Source organism: Microtus pennsylvanicus, chromosome X (assembly GCF_037038515.1).
Source record: "Microtus pennsylvanicus isolate mMicPen1 chromosome X, mMicPen1.hap1, whole genome shotgun sequence".
NCBI classification, from domain to species: domain Eukaryota; kingdom Metazoa; phylum Chordata; class Mammalia; order Rodentia; family Cricetidae; genus Microtus; species Microtus pennsylvanicus.
Window position 1 is genome coordinate 103,904,232 of NC_134601.1, and position 17,528 is coordinate 103,921,759.

Genomic DNA, 17,528 nt, shown 5'->3' on the forward strand with positions numbered 1-17,528 from the left:
AAGAACATGAAGAAAGAAGCCTGCTAATCTTGCCTAAAGGTGAGATTATCCTTCAGGGTTCCTGTTTTATCAAAGAGTCTGAGGGACATTCTATAGGACACAGAAGAAAGTGACTGAACTGTCTTTAAAATTTCCTGCTTCGTGGAAATGTCTGCTGGAAACGGTAGGCCTGTAGGCTGAAGATAGATGCCCCAACAGTACAGAATAACATTGGGTGACTGTCCAGGCAGTGAGTCTCTGTCAATTCTAGAGTTTTAGAAGTTGCTTACAATGCACTTCCTATTTACTTAAGTAATATTATATCCTTCTGGAGTCATTGATGGAGTTGAAGAATTTAAAGTTATAGTTATAGTTTTACTTAGTTATAATAAAAGATAAAGTAGATATAAATATTGCAACTGTAATTCTTGCTTGATAACTACTTTGTTATATGTAATTTTACTATGCTAAAGTTAAGTCTTTTGTTTAAACAGAAAAGGGAAAATGGTGTAGGAGTTCCTTCTGTTTGTGTGTTGCTTTTATTGGATAATGAATAAAGAAACTACCTTGGCCTAGTTGATAGGACAGAACTTAGGTAGGCGAAGTAGACAACACTGAATGCTGGGAGGAAGGGCAGAGTAGCAGATGCTATGTATCTCCTGCCTGAGATGGATACTGGTTAGAATCTTGCCAGTAAGCCACAGTTACATGGCGATACACAGATTAATAGAAATGGGTTAAATTAAGATGTAATAATTAGCCAATCAGAAGTTAGAGCTAATGGTCCAGGCAGTTTTTAAATGAATACAGTTTCTGTGTGATTATTTTGGGTATAAGCTAGCTGGCTTGCTGGAACAAACAAAGGGCCACTGCTCTCCTTGCAACAACAAAAAAAAGAAAGCATATTTAAGAAATGGTACTGGCATAACTGGATATGAACATGTAGACGAATGAAAATAGAGCCATATCTATCACTATGCACAAAACTTAAGTATAAATGGAACAAGAACCTCAACATAAGCTAACCACAATGAACCTCATAGAAGAGAAGGTGGAAAATACACTTAAATGCATTGACACAAGAGATCACTTCCTAAATATAACCCCAGTGGCATAGCCAGTGAGAGAAACAAGTAAGGGACCTTCTGAAACTGAAAATATTCTGTAAAGCAAAGGACATGGTTAACAAGACAAAAGAGCAGCCTACAGAATTGCAAAATATGTTCATTAACCCTACATCAGACAGAGGATTGGCCTCTTAAATATACAAAGAACTCAAGAATTTGGTCATCAAAATAACAAATAATCCAATAAAAACTGGAGTACAGACCTAAGCAGAGAACTCTCAACAGAAGAATCTAAAATGGCTGAAAGACACTTAAAGGAATTCTCAACATCCTTAGCCATCAGAGAAATTCAAATCAAAACAATACTGAGAGTTCATCTTATACATGTAAGAATGGCCAAGATCAAAAACACTGATGACAACTTATGCTGGATAGGATGTGAGGTAAAAGGAAAACTCCTGCATTGCCGGTGGGAGTGCAAACTGGGACAGTCTCTTTGGATATCTCTATGGCAAGTTCTCATAAAATTAGGAAACAGCCTTTCTCAAAACCTAGCAATACTACTTTTAGGTATATATACAAAGGATGCTCAATCATAGCACAAGGATATGTGTTCAACTATATTCATAGAAGCATTGTTTGTCATATCCAGAATGTGAAAACAACCTAAATGCCCCTTGACCAAAAAATGGATAAGGAAAATATGGCACACTTATAAAATGGAGTACTACACAGCAGAAAAAATGACATCTTGAAATTTACAGGTAAATTGATGGATCTAGAAAACATCATATTGAGTGAGGTAGCCCAGACCCAGAAAGAAAAATATGGGTACTGACTTTTAAGTGGCTTTTAGATATAAAACAAAGAAAAGTACCCTACAGTTCACAATGCCAGAGAACCTAGACAACAACGAGGGCCCTAAGAGAGACATGCATGGATCTAATCTACATGTAGAAAAATACAAGATCACCTAAGTAAATTGGGAGCTAGGGGACAATGAGACAGGGCTGAAGGGGAGGGGAGAAAAAGGGAGGGGAGCAGAGAAAAATTTATAGCTCAAAAAAAAACAGTAAAAAAATCAATGGGAGGGTTAATTATAATCTCACCATATAAAATTAAATATACAGTAATAAATGGTACAATAAATTCTTTCTGTCCATATATTATTACATGGATCTTTCAGTACTCAACAAAAAACTCCTTTTATATAGTAGATGATGATTTTTACAGAAATTCACAATTGGTTAACTTTCAGAGAATAAGAAACTATATATTACAAGTGCTACATGGAACATCTAAAATGCAATATTTATATGTGAGCCTGAAGGGTCATAGTAGGAGGTGTATAAAGTCCAGAAAAGCTAAAGATTGAGCAATGAAACAGTATTTGCTGATATGAAAATGTGTCAATGCAAACATGAAGTTACAAAGGTTGTGAGCATATGCACAAAGTCTTCACTTGACCAAACCATCCAAAATCCCAGAATACATGAGGGAGGAACTTATTAAGCCCAACTTCTATCTAATTATCTATTTGTAATTTATGATGTCTAGGGGAGAGATAGTTAATATTCTTCAGGAATGCATACCCTTATAGGCTACACTATCTCTAGTATACAATCATTCACCCATGCATATAAAACAGCTAATTTATTTAAAAATCTATAGAGTAAAATTTTTCTTGGCATAATTTCTAAAACATTATACATTGAATCTATATATTATGCATAAAATAAAACTTAATGTTTAATAAATAAATAATACCATAATGGATTTACTTTGTGTCCTCTAGATAACTGAGCTGGGTTAGATTAATAAAATCTTTCTAAAATGATACTGGATAAATGTTGTCCCAACATGTTTCCATTATAAATATGTTAATGTTTTTCTTTAAAATACGACATAATACCAATTTCATATTTTTTCTTGAAATTTAATCAAATTTAGCTAAAAGTCAAAGGAATGGAATGAGGCATAGATATATTTCTAAAATGGTGGGGATTGTGTTATGCAGTATGATGAAAGGATATAAGATATTTATTGTTTGTACATTACTAATCTTAAAGTTCAAAGATTTTTTGCATTAATAGAGGTTAAGAAAACTGTGAAATTAAATTATATGGATGATTATCCAATTTTTAAAGGGTTAAAATCTTTATCAAAAATTTTCATGCTGTTTGAAGAGCAAGATATTTTATGAGAAACATCTCTTCCACATAGGTATCCTGTGATAAAGATTTAACCCCAATCTAAAGATGACATAAAATAAACATTTTTAAATAGAAAGTTTTGGGTAAAAATTTATGTTTGTTATATTAAGTTTTCTAGGAAACTTGATTTTAATATGAAGGAAAAGTTAATTTTCCATGCTTTTTTCACATTTGCTGAAATACATTATACAAAATCTACTTAATAATTCATAAAACCCTTTATATTCCATAATTTCCGTCTTAGTGCTTTCTTTTGAGAGTAAAACCTTCACTAATAACAAGACTTACTGGCTCTGTAAGAAGCAGGTGGCAACACTGCTTTTGAAGATTCCACCCAATAGGGACATCTCTATTTTAAGAGTGTTTGTACTTATGTACTACAACAAATAATTCCTCTTAAGACATTGCTACATTTTTTTGCAGAAGTTACACATGAAATATGATCCTCATATTGAAGATAAAGTTCTCTTTGTAAAGATATTGCACCACATGAGAAAGTCAGGGAGAAATCAGGAGAACTATAAAACCAAGGTCAAAACTCAGTTTTAGATGTTTAGAAATAGGATAGAAAATAAAATGCCAAAAGAAATGCCATGTTCAAATAGGGATCTCAGAGTGAAATACTTACCTTTTGGACATTTTAATGGGTGTTTTCGTCTTACCTCCTTCAACTGAAGTCTTTTAAACTTAAAAGAATGAGAACACAGTTCCCAACACTTTGATATGATTTCTACAGGGATGTTAACTGTTGACTGGAGACTCAATAAATACTCAAAATGCGCAGAAAAAGTTTATATCTTCATGAAACCACCTAGAGGTTTCTATCATTTCTATCCTACTTTCTCCTACCTTCAGTTCCTACTGTGTATCCCCCACTACCTCTCATATCTCAAGTAGTGCACATACAAATAAAAATCACTAAATGGATCCAGTGGTCTGCATTTGTACACACCCACACACACACAAATCAAGGTTTCTTGAAGGGCAAATTATTATAAGGATATATATAAAATGTATAATATAACATAAGTTCATGTATACTATGTGTATGAACAGTCTAAAGTTCTTTCATTGTAATCAACCACTTTAAGCATGATTTTTATACTTATATCTAATAGATAATAAGACAATATGAAATTATCATCTAAATTATATTTTTCTAAGATTCATATTTATTAATGAAATTCAAGAAGATGGAATTGGGTGTTTTATTGGATCCCTTTGTCTGTTTCCCCATTGAATAGATCTGAATTTTTTGCTTCTTAATACAAATTTGGCTGTTTAAATTATTTATTGAATATATTTGGCCAAACCTGGCTTATTGAGACAAAGGCTGTGACCCATTTCTGAAAACAAGATAACATATAGCAATTACCTCATGTCATGATCCAAAAGATGGATTGAGACAGTCACTGGATCTTTTGCCCCTCTTTTCAATGTGTCCCCAGGAATAAATTTCCATTTCCTACTTATTACTGTTAAATTTCTACCACTAGTAAAGTTTCTCTATATATGAATATATATTTACATATATATTCATACATACATGCACACATACATATAGACATATATGTGCATGTGTAAGACACTTATAAATTAAAAAAAATTGGATATTTATCTAGCTTTGATGTGTTATTTAAAGAATATCAAATGAGCACAATTTGATATGTTTATTTAAATTTTTCAAATTGTAAACCTATAAATAAATTCAAATAACAGGCTAAAATGTCATTTCTTACAGAAGTCCTGAATTTCTGATCATGTTTGTTTTCTTACCAAAATTTCCTTCATATTTACTTCATGCATGTAAATGGCATTTCATTATTTCTTTTTTTTTTGGTAAGGTATCACTTTCTTTATTGCCATCTAATTTGCAAATGCAGTTTTGTGAAAATCCTTCAAAAAATTATTTCATTGTAAAACAACTTCTTACTCTGAGAGCAGTTTGTTATGTGGGTCAAGAAGGTGGACAGGATTCAACAGCGATGCCTATACCTGGCTTGTAGCTCTGGATATCCCTGAAAGAAAGCTCAAAGGCTGAGGGGGACTTGGTGGCTGGGGACTGAAACCACCTGAAGGCTTGCTCACTTTTTTTAAATTTTTTTATTGATAAAAGGAGATAAAGAAAAGAAAAAAAAACAAATTTCCACCTCCTCCCACCAGCCTCCCATTTCCCTCCCACTCCTCCCACTCTTCTCCCCCTCCCCCCACTCCTCTCCCCCTCCCTTTCCAGTCCAAAGAGCTGTCAGGGTTCCCTGCCCTGTGGTAAGTCCTAGGTCCTCCCCCCTCCATCCATATCTAGGAAGGTGAATATCCAGACTGGCTAGGCTCCCACCAAGCCAGCACATTGCATAGGATCAAAACCGCGTGCCATTGTCCTTGGCGTCTCATCAGCCCTCATTGTTCACCATGTTCCGAGAGTCCAGTTTTATCCCATGCTTTTTCTGGTAACAGTCCAGCTGGCCTTGGTGAGCTCCCAGTAGATCATCTCCACTGTCTCAGTGGGTGGGTGCACTCCTCGTGGTCCCTACATCTTTGCTCATGTTCTCACTCCTTCTGCTCCTCATTGGGACCTTGGGAGCTCAGTCCAGTGCTCCATTGTGGGTCTCTGTCTCTATCTCCATCCGTCGCCAGATGAAAGTTCTAGGATGATATGCAATATATTCGTCAGTATTGCTCTAGGGTAGGGTCATTTCAGGTTCCCTATCCTCAGCTGCCCAGGGAACTAACTGGGGACCTCAGCTTGGGCACCTGGGAGCCCCTCTAGGGTCAAGTCTCCTGCCCACCCTAAAGTGGGTCCCTTAACTACGAATTGTGGTTCCGTGCTCCCCTATCCAACCTTCCTTTATCCCGATCCTCCTGTTTCCCCAAGTCCCCCCTCCTTCCCTTCTACCTTTTCTTTCCCCATCTCCCCTAACCCCCATCCCACCCCACCCCCAAGATCCCACTTTTCTCCCCGGCAATTTTGTCTACTTCCCTTATCCAAGAGGATAACGATATGTTTTTCCTTGTGTTCACCTTCTTACTTAGCTTCTTTAGATTCGCCTATTGTAGACTCCGTGAACGCTATTTATGGCTAGAAACCAATTATGAGTGAGTACATCCCATGTTCATCTTTTTGGGTCTGGGATACCTCACTCAGGATAGTGTTTTCTATTTCCATCCATTTGCATGCAAAATTCGAGAAGTCATTGTTTTTTACCGCAGCGTAGTACTCTAGTGTGTATATATTCCATACTTTCTTCATCCATTCTTCCATTGAAGGGCATCTAGGTTGTTTCCAGGTTCTGGCTATTACAAATAATACTGCTATGAACATAGTTGAACAAATGCTTTTGACATGTGATAGAGCATCTCTTGGGTAAATTCCCAAGAGTGGTATTGCTGGGTCCAGGGGTAGGTTGATCCCGAATTTCCTGAGAAACCGAAACACTGACTTCCACAGTGGTTGCACAAGATTGCATTCCCACCAGCAATGGATGAGGGTACCCCTTCCTCCACAGCCTCTCCAGCAAAGGCTATCCTTGGTGTTTTTGACTTTAGCCAATCTTACAGGTGTAAGATGATATCTCCAAGTTGTTTTGATTTGCATTTCCCTGATCGCTAAGGAGGTTGAGCATAACCTTAAGTGTCTTTTGGCCATTTGAACTTCTTCTGTTGAGAATTCTCTGTTCAGTTCAGTGCCCCATTTTTTAATTGGGTTAATTAGCATTTTAAAGTCTAGTTTCTTGAGTTCTCTATGTATTTTGGAGATCAGACCTTTGTCTGTTGCGGGGTTGGTGAAGATCTTCTCCCAGTCAGTAGGTTGCCTTTGTGTCTTAGTGACAGTGTCCTTTGCTTTACAGAAGCTTCTCAGTTTTAGTAGGTCCCATTTATTCAATGTTGCCCTTAATGTCTGTGCTTCTGGGGTTATACCTAAGAAGCGATCGCCTGTGCCCATCTGTTGTAGGGTATTTCCCACTTTCTCTTCTATCAGATTCAGTGTTTTCGGGCTGATATTGAGGTCTTTAATCCATTTGGACTTGAGTTTTGTGCCCGGTGATAGATATGGGTCTATTTTCATTCTTCTACAGGTTGACATCCAGTTGTGCCAGCACCATTTGTTGAAGATGCTTTCTTTCTTCCAATGTATACTTTTAGCTCCTTTATCGAAAATGAGTTGTTCATAGGTTTGTGGGATAAAATCCGGATCTTCTATACGATTCCATTGGTCGACTTCTCTGTTTTTATGCCAGTACCACCCTGTTTTCATTACTGTAGCTCTGTAATAGAGTTTGAAGTCAGGGATGGTAATGCCTCCAGAAATCCTTTATTGTATAGGATTGTTTTGGCTATCCTGGTTTTTTGTTTTTCCATATAAAGTTGATTATTGTCCTCTCCAGATCTGTGAAGAATTTTGATGGGATCTTGATGGGGATTGCATTGAATCTATAAATTGCCTTTGGTAGAATTGCTATTTTTACTATGTTGATCCTCCCAATCCAAGAGCAAGGGATGTCCATCCATTTTTTGGTATCCTCTTCAATTTCTTTCTTCAATGCCTTAAAGTTCTTGTCAAATAGATCTTTCACTTCCTTGGTTAGATTTACCCCAAGATATTTTGTGCTGTTTGTGGTTATCGTGAATGGAGAAGCTTCTCTGATTTCCCTCTCTGCTTCCATATCCTTTGTGTATAAGAGGGCGACTGATTTTTTGGAGTTGATCTTGTATCTTGCTACATTACTAAAGCTGTTTATCAGCTGTAAAAGTTCTTTGGTGGAGTTTTGGGGGTCGCTTATGTACACTATCATATCATCTGCGAATAACGAAAGTTTAACTTCTTCCTTTCCAATTCGAATCCCCTTGATCCCATTATGTTGTCTTATTGCTATTGCTAGAACTTCCAGCACTATATTGAAGAGGTATGGCAAAAGTGGACAGCCTTGTCGTGTTCCTGAATTAAGCGGGATGGCTTTGAGTTTCTCTCCGTTTAATTTGATGTTAGCTGTCGGCTTGCTGTATATAGCTTTTATTATATTTAGGTATGACCCTTGTATCCCTAATCTCTCCAAGACTTTTAACATAAATGGATGTTGAATTTTGTCAAATGCTTTTTCAGCATCTTATGAAATGATCATATGGTTTTTTTCTTTCAGTTTATTTATATTCTGGATTACATTGATAGATGTTCGTATGTTGAACCAGCCCTGCATCTCAGGAATGAAGCCTATTTGATCATAGTGGGTAATTTTTCGGATGTGTTCTTGGATTCGGTTTGCCAGTATTTTGTTGAGGATTTTTGCATCGATATTCATGAGTGAGATCGGCCTGTAATTCTCTTTCCTGGTTGAGTCTTTGTGTGGTTTTGGTATCAGAGTAACTGTAGCTTCATAAAACGAATTTGGTAATGACCCTTCTGTTTCTATATTGTGAAAGGAGTATACGTATTAGGTTTTAAGGAGTATAGGTATTAAGGAGTATTAGGTATTAAGGAGTATAGGTATTAGGTTTTCTTGGAAGTTCTGGTAGAATTCCGCATTGAAACCATCTGGTCCTGGGCTTTTTTTGGTAGGGAGGTTTTTGATAACCTCTTCTAATTCTTCGCGACTAACAGGTCTATTTAGTTTGTTCACCTGGTCCTGATTTAATTTTGGTAAATCGTATTTATCTAAAAAAAGTGTCCATTTCTTTTATATTTTCCAGTTTAGTGGCATACAAGCTTTTGTAGTAAGATCTAATGACTCTCTGAATTTCCTCTGTGTCTGTGGTTATGTCCCCCTTTTCATTTCTGATCTTATTAATTTGCAAATTCTCTCTCTGCCGTTTGATTAGTTTGGATAGGGGTTTGTCAATCTTGTTGATTTTCTCCAGGAACCAGCTTCTTGATTCATTGATTCTTTGGATTGTTTTCTGTGTTTCTATTTTGTTGATTTCAGCCCTCAGTTTGATTATTTCCAGTCTTCTACTCCTCCAAGGTGAGTCTGCTTCTTTTTATTCTAGAGCTTTCAGGTGGGGTGTTAAGTCTCCAATATGTGCTTTTCTGTTTTCTTTAAGTGGGCACTTAGTGCTATGAACTTTCCTCTTAGGACTGCTTTCATAGTGTCCCATAAGTTCGAGTATGTTGTTTCTTTATTTTCATTGAATTCCAGGAAGACTTTAATTTCTTTATTTATTTCTTCCTTAATCCAGGTATGGTTCAGTAGTTGACTGTTCAGTTTCCATGAGTTTGTGGGCTTTCTGGGGGTAGCATTGTTGTTGAATTCTAACTTTAATCCATGGTGGTCTGATAAGACACAGGTGGTTAGTAATATTTTTTTGTAGCTGTGTAAGTTAGCTTTGTTACTGAGTATGTGGTCAATTTTCAAGAAGGTTCCATGAGCTGCAGAGAAAAAGGTATATTCTTTCCTCTTTGCGTGGAATATTCTATAGATGTCTGTTAAGACCATTTGCTTCATTATCTCCATTAATTCTCTAATTTCCCTGTTAGGTTTCTGTCTGATTGACCTGTCCATTGGTGAAAGAGGAGTGTTGAAGTCTCCTACTATTAGTGTGTGCGGTTTGATGGCTGCCTTGAATTTTAGCAATGTTTCTTTTACATACGTGGGTGCTTTTATATTAGGGGCATAGATATTCAGGATTGAGACTTCTTCCTGATGAATTTTTCCTGTTATGAGTATAAAATGTCCCTCTCCATCTCTTCTGATTGATTTAAGTTTGAAGTCAACTTTGTTAGAAATTAGTATGGCCACACCTGCTTGTTTCTTAGGTCCATTTGCTTGATAAGCCTTTCCCCAGCCCTTTACCCGGAGTAGGTGCCTGTCTTTGTGGTTGAGGTGTGATTCTTGTAAGCAGCAGAATGTTGGATCCTGTTTTCGTGTCCAGTCTCTTAGCCTGTGCCTTTTTATAGGTGAGTTGAGCCCATTGACATTAAGTGATATTAATGACCAGTGGTTGTTAACTCCGGTCACTTTTTTAGTAGTAGGGTTTGTGTGTTTCCCTTCTTTGAGTTGCGCTGGTGAAGGGTCTCTGGATGTCTGAGTTATTGAGGTCTTTGTTGGACTCCTTGGTTAGTGATTTTCCTTCTATTATTTTCTGTGAGGCTGTATTTGTGGCTACGTATTGCTTAAATTTGTTTTTATCCTGGAAAATTTTGTTTTCTCCATTTATGGTGAACGAAAGCTTGGCTGGATATAGTAGTCTGGGCTTGCATCCATGGTCTCTTAGTTTTTGCAGTACATCTATCCAGGACCTTCTGGCTTTCATGGTTTCCATAGAGAAGTCAGGTGTAAGTCTGATAGGTTTACCTTTATAAGTAAGTTGGTCTTTTTCCTTTGCGGCTCTTAATATTCTTTCTTTATTCTGTATATTTTGTGTTTTGATTATTATATGGCGAGGGGATGTTTTTTTTTCCCAAGCTAATTTTTTTATTGATAAAAGAAGAATAAAGAAAAAAAAAACAAATTTCCACCTCCTCCCAGCCTCCCCTTTCCCTCCCCCTCCTCCCACTCTTCTCCCCCTCCTCCCACTCTTCTCCCCCTCCTCCCACCCTTCTCCCCTTCCCCCCACTCCTCTCCCCCTCCCTTTCCAGTCCAAACAGCAGTCAGGGTTCCTGCCCTGTGGTAAGTCCTAGGTCCTCCCCCCTCCGTCCATATCTAGGAAGGTGAACATCCAAACTGGCTAGGCTCCCACCAAGCCAGTAGATTGCATAGGATCAAAACTGCGTGCCATTGTGCTTGGCGTCTCATCAGCCATCATTGTTCCTCATGATCAGAGAGTTCAGTTTTATCCCATGCTTTTTTTGGTAATAGTCCAGCTGGCCTTGGTGAGCTCCCACTAGATCAGCTCCACTGTCTCAGTGGGTAGGTGCACTCCTCGTGGTCCCGACTTCTTTGCTCATGTTCTCCCTCCTTCTGCTCCTCATTGGGACCTTGGGAACTCAGTCCATTGCTCCAGTGTGGGTCTCTGTCTCTATCTCCATCCGTCGCCAGATAAAAGTTCTAGGATGATATGCGAGATATTTGTCAGTATTGCTCTAGGGTAGGGTCATTTCACGTTCCCTATCCTCAGCTGCCCAGGGAACTAACTGGGGACCTCAGCTTGGGCACCTGGGAGCCCCTCTAGGGTCAAGTCTCCTGCCCACCCTAAAGTGGGTCCCTTAACTACGAATTGTGGTTCCGTGCTCCCCTATCCAACCTTCCTTTATCCCGATCCTCCTGTTTCCCCAAGTTCCCCCTCCTTCCCTTCTACCTTTTCTTTCCCCATCTCCCCTAACCCCCATCCCACCCCACCCCCAAGATCCCACTTTTCTCCCCGGCAATTTTGTCTACTTCCCTTATCCAAGAGGATAACGATATGTTTTTCCTTGTGTTCACCTTCTTACTTAGCTTCTTTAGATTCGCCTATTGTAGACTCCGTGAACCCTATTTATGGCTAGAAACCAATTATGAGTGAGTACATCCCATGTTCATCTTTTTGGGTCTGGGATACCTCACTCAGGATAGTGTTTTCTATTTCCATCCATTTGCATGCAAAATTCGAGAAGTCATTGTTTTTTACCGCAGCGTAGTACTCTAGTGTGTATATATTCCATACTTTCTTCATCCATTCTTCTATTGAAGGGCATCTAGGTTGTTTCCAGGTTCTGGCTATTACAAATAATACTGCTATGAACATAGTTGAACAAATGCTTTTGACATGTGATAGAGCATCTCTTGGGTAAATTCCCAAGAGTGGTATTGCTGGGTCCAGGGGTAGGTTGATCCCGAATTTCCTGAGAAACCGAAACACTGACTTCCACAGTGGTTGCACAAGATTGCATTCCCACCAGCAATGGATGAGGGTACCCCTTCCTCCACAGCCTCTCCAGCAAAGGCTATCCTTGGTGTTTTTGACTTTAGCCATTCTGACAGGTGTAAGATGGTATCTCAAAGTTGTTTTGATTTGCATTTCCCTGATCGCTAAGGAAATTGAGCACGACCTTAAGTATCTTTTGGCCATTTGAACTTCTTCTGTTGAGAATTCTCTGTTCAGTTCAGTGCCCCAATTTTAATTGGGTTAATTAGCATTTTACAGTCTAGTTTCTTGAGTTCTCTATGTATTTTGGAGATCAGACCTTTGTCTGTTGCGGGGTTGGTGAAGATCTTCTCCCAGTCAGTAGGTTGCCTTTGTGTCTTAGTGACAGTGTCCTTTGCTTTACAGAAGCTTCTCAGTTTTAGTAGGTCCCATTTATTCAATGTTGCCCTTAATGTCTGTGCTTCTGGGGTTATACCTAAGAAGCGATCGCCTGTGCCCATCTGTTGTAGGGTATTTCCCACTTTCTCTTCTATCAGGTTCAGTGTTTTCTGGCTGATAATGAGGTCTTTAATCCATTTGGACTTGAGTTTTGTGCACGGTGATAGATATGGGTCTATTTTCATTCTTCTACAGGTTGACATCCAGTTGTGCCAGCACCATTTGTTGAAGATGCTTTCTTTCTTCCATTGTATACTTTTAGCTCCTTTATCGAAAATGAGTTGTTCATAGGTTTGTGGGATAAAATCCGGGTCTTCTATACAATTCCATTGGTCGATTTCTCTGTTTTTATGCCAGTACCACCCTGTTTTCATTACTGTAGCTCTGTAATAGAGTTTGAAGTCAGGGATGGTAATGCCTCCAGAAATCCTTTATTGTATAGGATTGTTTTGGCTATCCTGGGTTTTTTGTTTTTCCATATAAAGTTGATTATTGTCCTCTCCAGATCTGTGAAGAATTTTGATGGGATCTTGATGGGGATTGCATTGAATCTATAAATTGCCTTTGGTAGAATTGCCATTTTTACTATGTTGATCCTCCCAATCCAAGAGCAAGGGATGTCCATCCATTTTTTGGTATCCTCTTCAATTTCTTTCTTCAATGCCTTAAAGTTCTTGTCAAATAGATCTTTCACTTCCTTGGTTAGATTTACCCCAAGATATTTTATGCTGTTTGTGGCTATCATGAATGGAGAAGCTTCTCTGATTTCCCTCTCTGCTTCCATATCCTTTGTGTATAAGAGGGCGACTGATTTTTTGGAGTTGATCTTGTATCCTGCTACATTACTAAAGCTGTTTATCAGCTGTAAAAGTTCTTTGGTGGAGTTTTGGGGGTTGCTTATGTACACTATCATATCATCTGCGAATAACGAAAGTTTAACTTCTTCCTTTCCAATTCGAATCCCCTTGATCCCATTATGTTGTCTTATTGCTATTGCTAGAACTTCCAGCACTATATTGAAGAGGTATGGCAAAAGTGGACAGCCTTGTCGTGTTCCTGAATTAAGCGGGATGGCTTTGAGTTTCTCTCCGTTTAATTTGATGTTAGCTGTCGGCTTGCTGTATATAGCTTTTATTATATTTAGGTATGACCCTTGTATCCCTAATCTCTCCAAGACTTTTAACATAAATGGATGTTAAATTTTGTCAAATGCTTTTTCAGCATCTTATGAAATGATCATATGGTTTTTTTCTTTCAGTTTATTTATATTCTGGATTACATTGATAGATTTTCGTATGTTGAACCAGCCCTGCATCTCAGGAATGAAGCCTATTTGATCATAGTGGGTAATTTTTCGGATGTGTTCTTGGATTCGGTTTGCCAGTATTTTGTTGAGGATTTTTGCATCGATATTCATGAGTGAGATCGGCCTGTAATTCTCTTTCCTGGTTGAGTCTTTGTGTGGTTTTGGTATCAGAGTAACTGTAGCTTCATAAAACGAATTTGGTAATGACCCTTCTGTTTCTATATTGTGAAATATATTAAGGAGTATAGGTATTAGGTTTTCTTGGAAGTTCTGGTAGAATTCCGCATTGAAACCATCTGGTCCTGGGCTTTTTTTGGTAGGGAGGTTTTTGATAACCTCTTCTAATTCTTCGCGACTAACAGGTCTATTTAGTTTGTTCACCTGGTCCTGATTTAACTTTGGTAAATGATATTTATCTAAGAAAGTATCCATTTCCTTTACATTTTCCAGTTTTGTGGCATATAGGCTTTTGTAGTAAGATCTAATGACTCTCTGAATTTCCTCTGTGTCTGTGGTTATGTCCCCCTTTTCATTTCTGATCTTATTAATTTGCAAATTCTCTCTCTGCCGTTTGATTAGTTTGGATAGGGGTTTGTCAATCTTGTTGATTTTCTCCAGGAACCAGCTTTTTGTTTCATTGATTCTTTGGATTGTTCTCTGTGTTGCTATTTTATTGATTTCAGCCCTCAGTTTGATTATTTCCAGTCTCCTACTCCTCCTAGGTGAGTCTGCTTCTTTTTATTCTAGAGCTTTCAGGTGGGCTGTTAAGTCTCCAATGTGAGCTTTCTCTGTTTTCTTTAATTGGGCACTTAGGACTGCTTTCTTAGTGTCCCATAAGTTTGAGTATGTTGTTTCTTTATTTTCATTGAATTCCAGGAAGACTTTAATTTCTTTCTTTATTACTTCCTTAATCCAGGTATGGTCCAGTAGTTGGCTGTTCAGTTTCCATGACTTTGTAGGCTTTCCGGGGGTAGCCTTGTTGTTGAATTCTAACTTTAATCCATGGTGATCTGATAAGACACAGGTGGTTAGTAATATTTTTTTGTAACTGTGGATGTTTGCTTTGTTATCGACTATGTGGTCGATTTTTGAGAAGGTTCCATGAGCTGCAGAGAAGAAGGTGTATTCTTTCCTATTTGGGTGGAATGTTCTATAGATGTCTGTTAAGTCCATTTGTTTCATTACCTCCATTAATTGTCTTATTTCTCTGTTAGGTTTCTGTCTGATTGACCTGTCCATTGGTGAGAGAGGAGTGTTGAAGTCTCCTACTATTAGTGTATGCGGTTTGATGGCTGCCTTGAATTTTAGCAATGTTTCTTTTATGTACGTGGGTGCTTTTATATTAGGGGCATAGATGTTCAGGATTGAGACTTCATCCTGATGAACTGTTCCTGTTATGAATATAAAATGCCCCTCTCCATATCTTCTGATTGATTTTAGTTTGAAGTCAACTTTGTTAGAGATTAGTATGGCTACACCTGCTTGTTTCTTAGGTCCATTTGCTTGATAGGCCTTTTCCCAACCCTTTACTCTGAGTAGGTGCCTGTCTTTGTGGTTGAGGTGTGTTTCTTGTAGACAGCAGAATGTTGGATCCTGTTTTCTTATCCAATCTCTTAGCCTGTGCCTTTTTATAGGTGAGTTGAGACCATTGACATTAAGTGATATTAATGACCAGTGGTTGTTAACTCCAGTCATTTTTTTTTTAGTCGTAGAGTTTGTGTGTATCCCTTCTTTGGTTTGTGTTGATGAAGGGTCTCTAGATGTCTGAGTTATTGTGGTCATTGTTGGACTCCTTGGTTAGTGATTTTCCTTCTATTACTTTCTGTAAGGCTGGATTTGTCGCTGCATATTGTTTGAATTTGTTTTTATCCTGGAAAATTTTTATTTTTTCCATTTATAGTGAACGAAAGCTTGGCTGGGTATAGTAATCTGGGCTTGCATCCATGGTCTCTCAGTTTCTGCAGTACATTTATCCAGGACCTTCTGGCTTTCATGGTTTCCATGGAAAAGTCAGGTGTAAGTCTGATAGGTTTACCTTTGTAAGTAATTTGGCCTTTTTCCTCTGCCGCTCTAAATATTTTTTCCTTATTCTGAATGCTTTGTGTTTTGATAATTATATGGCGATGGGATGTTTTTTTTTTGATCCAGCCTATTCGGTGTTCTGTATGCTTCTTGCACCTTCATAGGTATATCTTTCTTTAGGTTGGGAAAGTTTTCTTCTATACTTTTTTTTTTTTTTTTTTTTTTTTTTTTTTTTTTTTTTTTAGGGGTGCAATGAACTTTATTGATGGTATTCAAGAGAGTAGGGCTCCCTAAGCCCCCTCCTGCTATTCTGGGGGTCTGGGATGGAAACTGTGAGGGAGATGCTCAGTGTTAAGGGTTAGGACAGGGACTGCTCAGCAGCCGAGGACCTCTCTCTTGCTGTGTCCTTGCTGGGATGGGTGGTCCAGGGCGGGCTTCTTACTCCTTGGAGGCCATGTAGGCCATGAGGTCCACCACTCTGTTGCTGTAGCCGAATTCATTGTCGTACCAGGAAATGAGCTTTACAAAGTTGTCATTGAGAGCAATGCCAGCCCCAGCATCGAAGGTGGAAGAGTGGGAGTCACTGTTAAAGTCACAGGAGACAACCTGGTCCTCAGTGTAGCCCAGGATGCCCTTTAGTGGGCCCTCGGATGCCTGCTTCACCACCTTCTTGATGTCATCATACTTGGCAGCTTTCTCCAGGCGGCATGTCAGATCCACGACGGACACATTGGGGGTAGGAACGCGGAAGGCCATGCCCGTGAGCTTCCCGTTCAGCTCTGGGATGACTTTTCCCACAGCCTTGGCAGCGCCAGTGGATGCAGGGATGATGTTCTGGGCAGCACCACGGCCATCTCGCCACAGCTTCCCAGAGGGGCCATCCACAGTCTTCTGGGTGGCCGTGATGGCATGGACTGTTGTCATGAGTCCTTCCACAATGCCAAAGTTGTCATGGATGACCTTGGCCAAGGGGGCTAAGCAGTTGGTGGTGCAGGAAGCGTTGCTGACAATCTTGAGGGAATTGTCATACTTGTCATGGTTCACACCCATCACAAACATGGGGGCATCGGCAGAGGGGGCGGAGATGATGACCCTCTTGGCCCCACCCTTCAAGTGGGCCCCAGCCTTCTCCATGGTGGTGAAGACACCGGTAGACTCCACAACATACTCGGCGCCGGCATCCCCCCATTTGATGTTGGCGGGATCTCGCTCCTGGAAGATGGTGATGGCCTTCCCGTTGATGACAAGCTTCCCATTCTCAGCCTTAACTGTGCCTTTGAACTTGCCATGGGTGGAGTCATACTGGAACATGTAGACCATGTAGTTGAGGTCGATGAAAGGGTCATTGATGGCAACAACGTCCACTTTGCCAGAAGTGAAGGCAGCCCTGGTAACCAGGCGTCCAATACGGCCAAATCCGTTCACTCCGACTTTCACCATCGTGTCTCTGGAACGAGGCTGGCACTGCACGAAAAGAAGCGGCTGTCTCCAGAACAGGGAGGAGCAGAGAGCCTCTTCTATACTTTTATTAAATATATTTTCTGGACCATTGAGCTGCACTTCTTCTCCTTCTTCTACTCCTATTATTCTTAGGTTTGGTCTTTTTATTGTGTCCCATATTTCCTGGATGTTTTGTGATGAGCGTTTGTTGGACTTGCTGTTTTCTTTGATCAGTGTGTTTATTTTCTCTATTGTTTCTTCAGAATCTGAGAGTCTTTCTTCTATCTCTTG

The 17,528-nt window shown here is 39.1% G+C and overlaps 1 protein-coding gene across 1 annotated transcript; it reads right to left on the minus strand.

Annotated features, from left to right (window-relative positions):
• Nucleotides 1–15,987: 15,987 nt before the first annotated feature.
• Nucleotides 15,988–17,304, minus strand: LOC142841056 (glyceraldehyde-3-phosphate dehydrogenase). The gene has a single exon (XM_075957795.1). It carries the CDS (start codon nt 17,235–17,237, stop codon nt 16,236–16,238), a length of 1,002 nt encoding a protein of 333 aa, XP_075813910.1. The 5' UTR covers nt 17,238–17,304; the 3' UTR covers nt 15,988–16,235.
• Between the last annotated feature and the right edge of the window lie 224 nt (nt 17,305–17,528).

Coding starts and splice junctions, on each gene's coding strand:
- LOC142841056 (XM_075957795.1), bottom strand. CDS start 17,237: ATGGTGAAAGTCGGAGTGAACGGATTTGGCCGTATTGGACGCCTGGTT.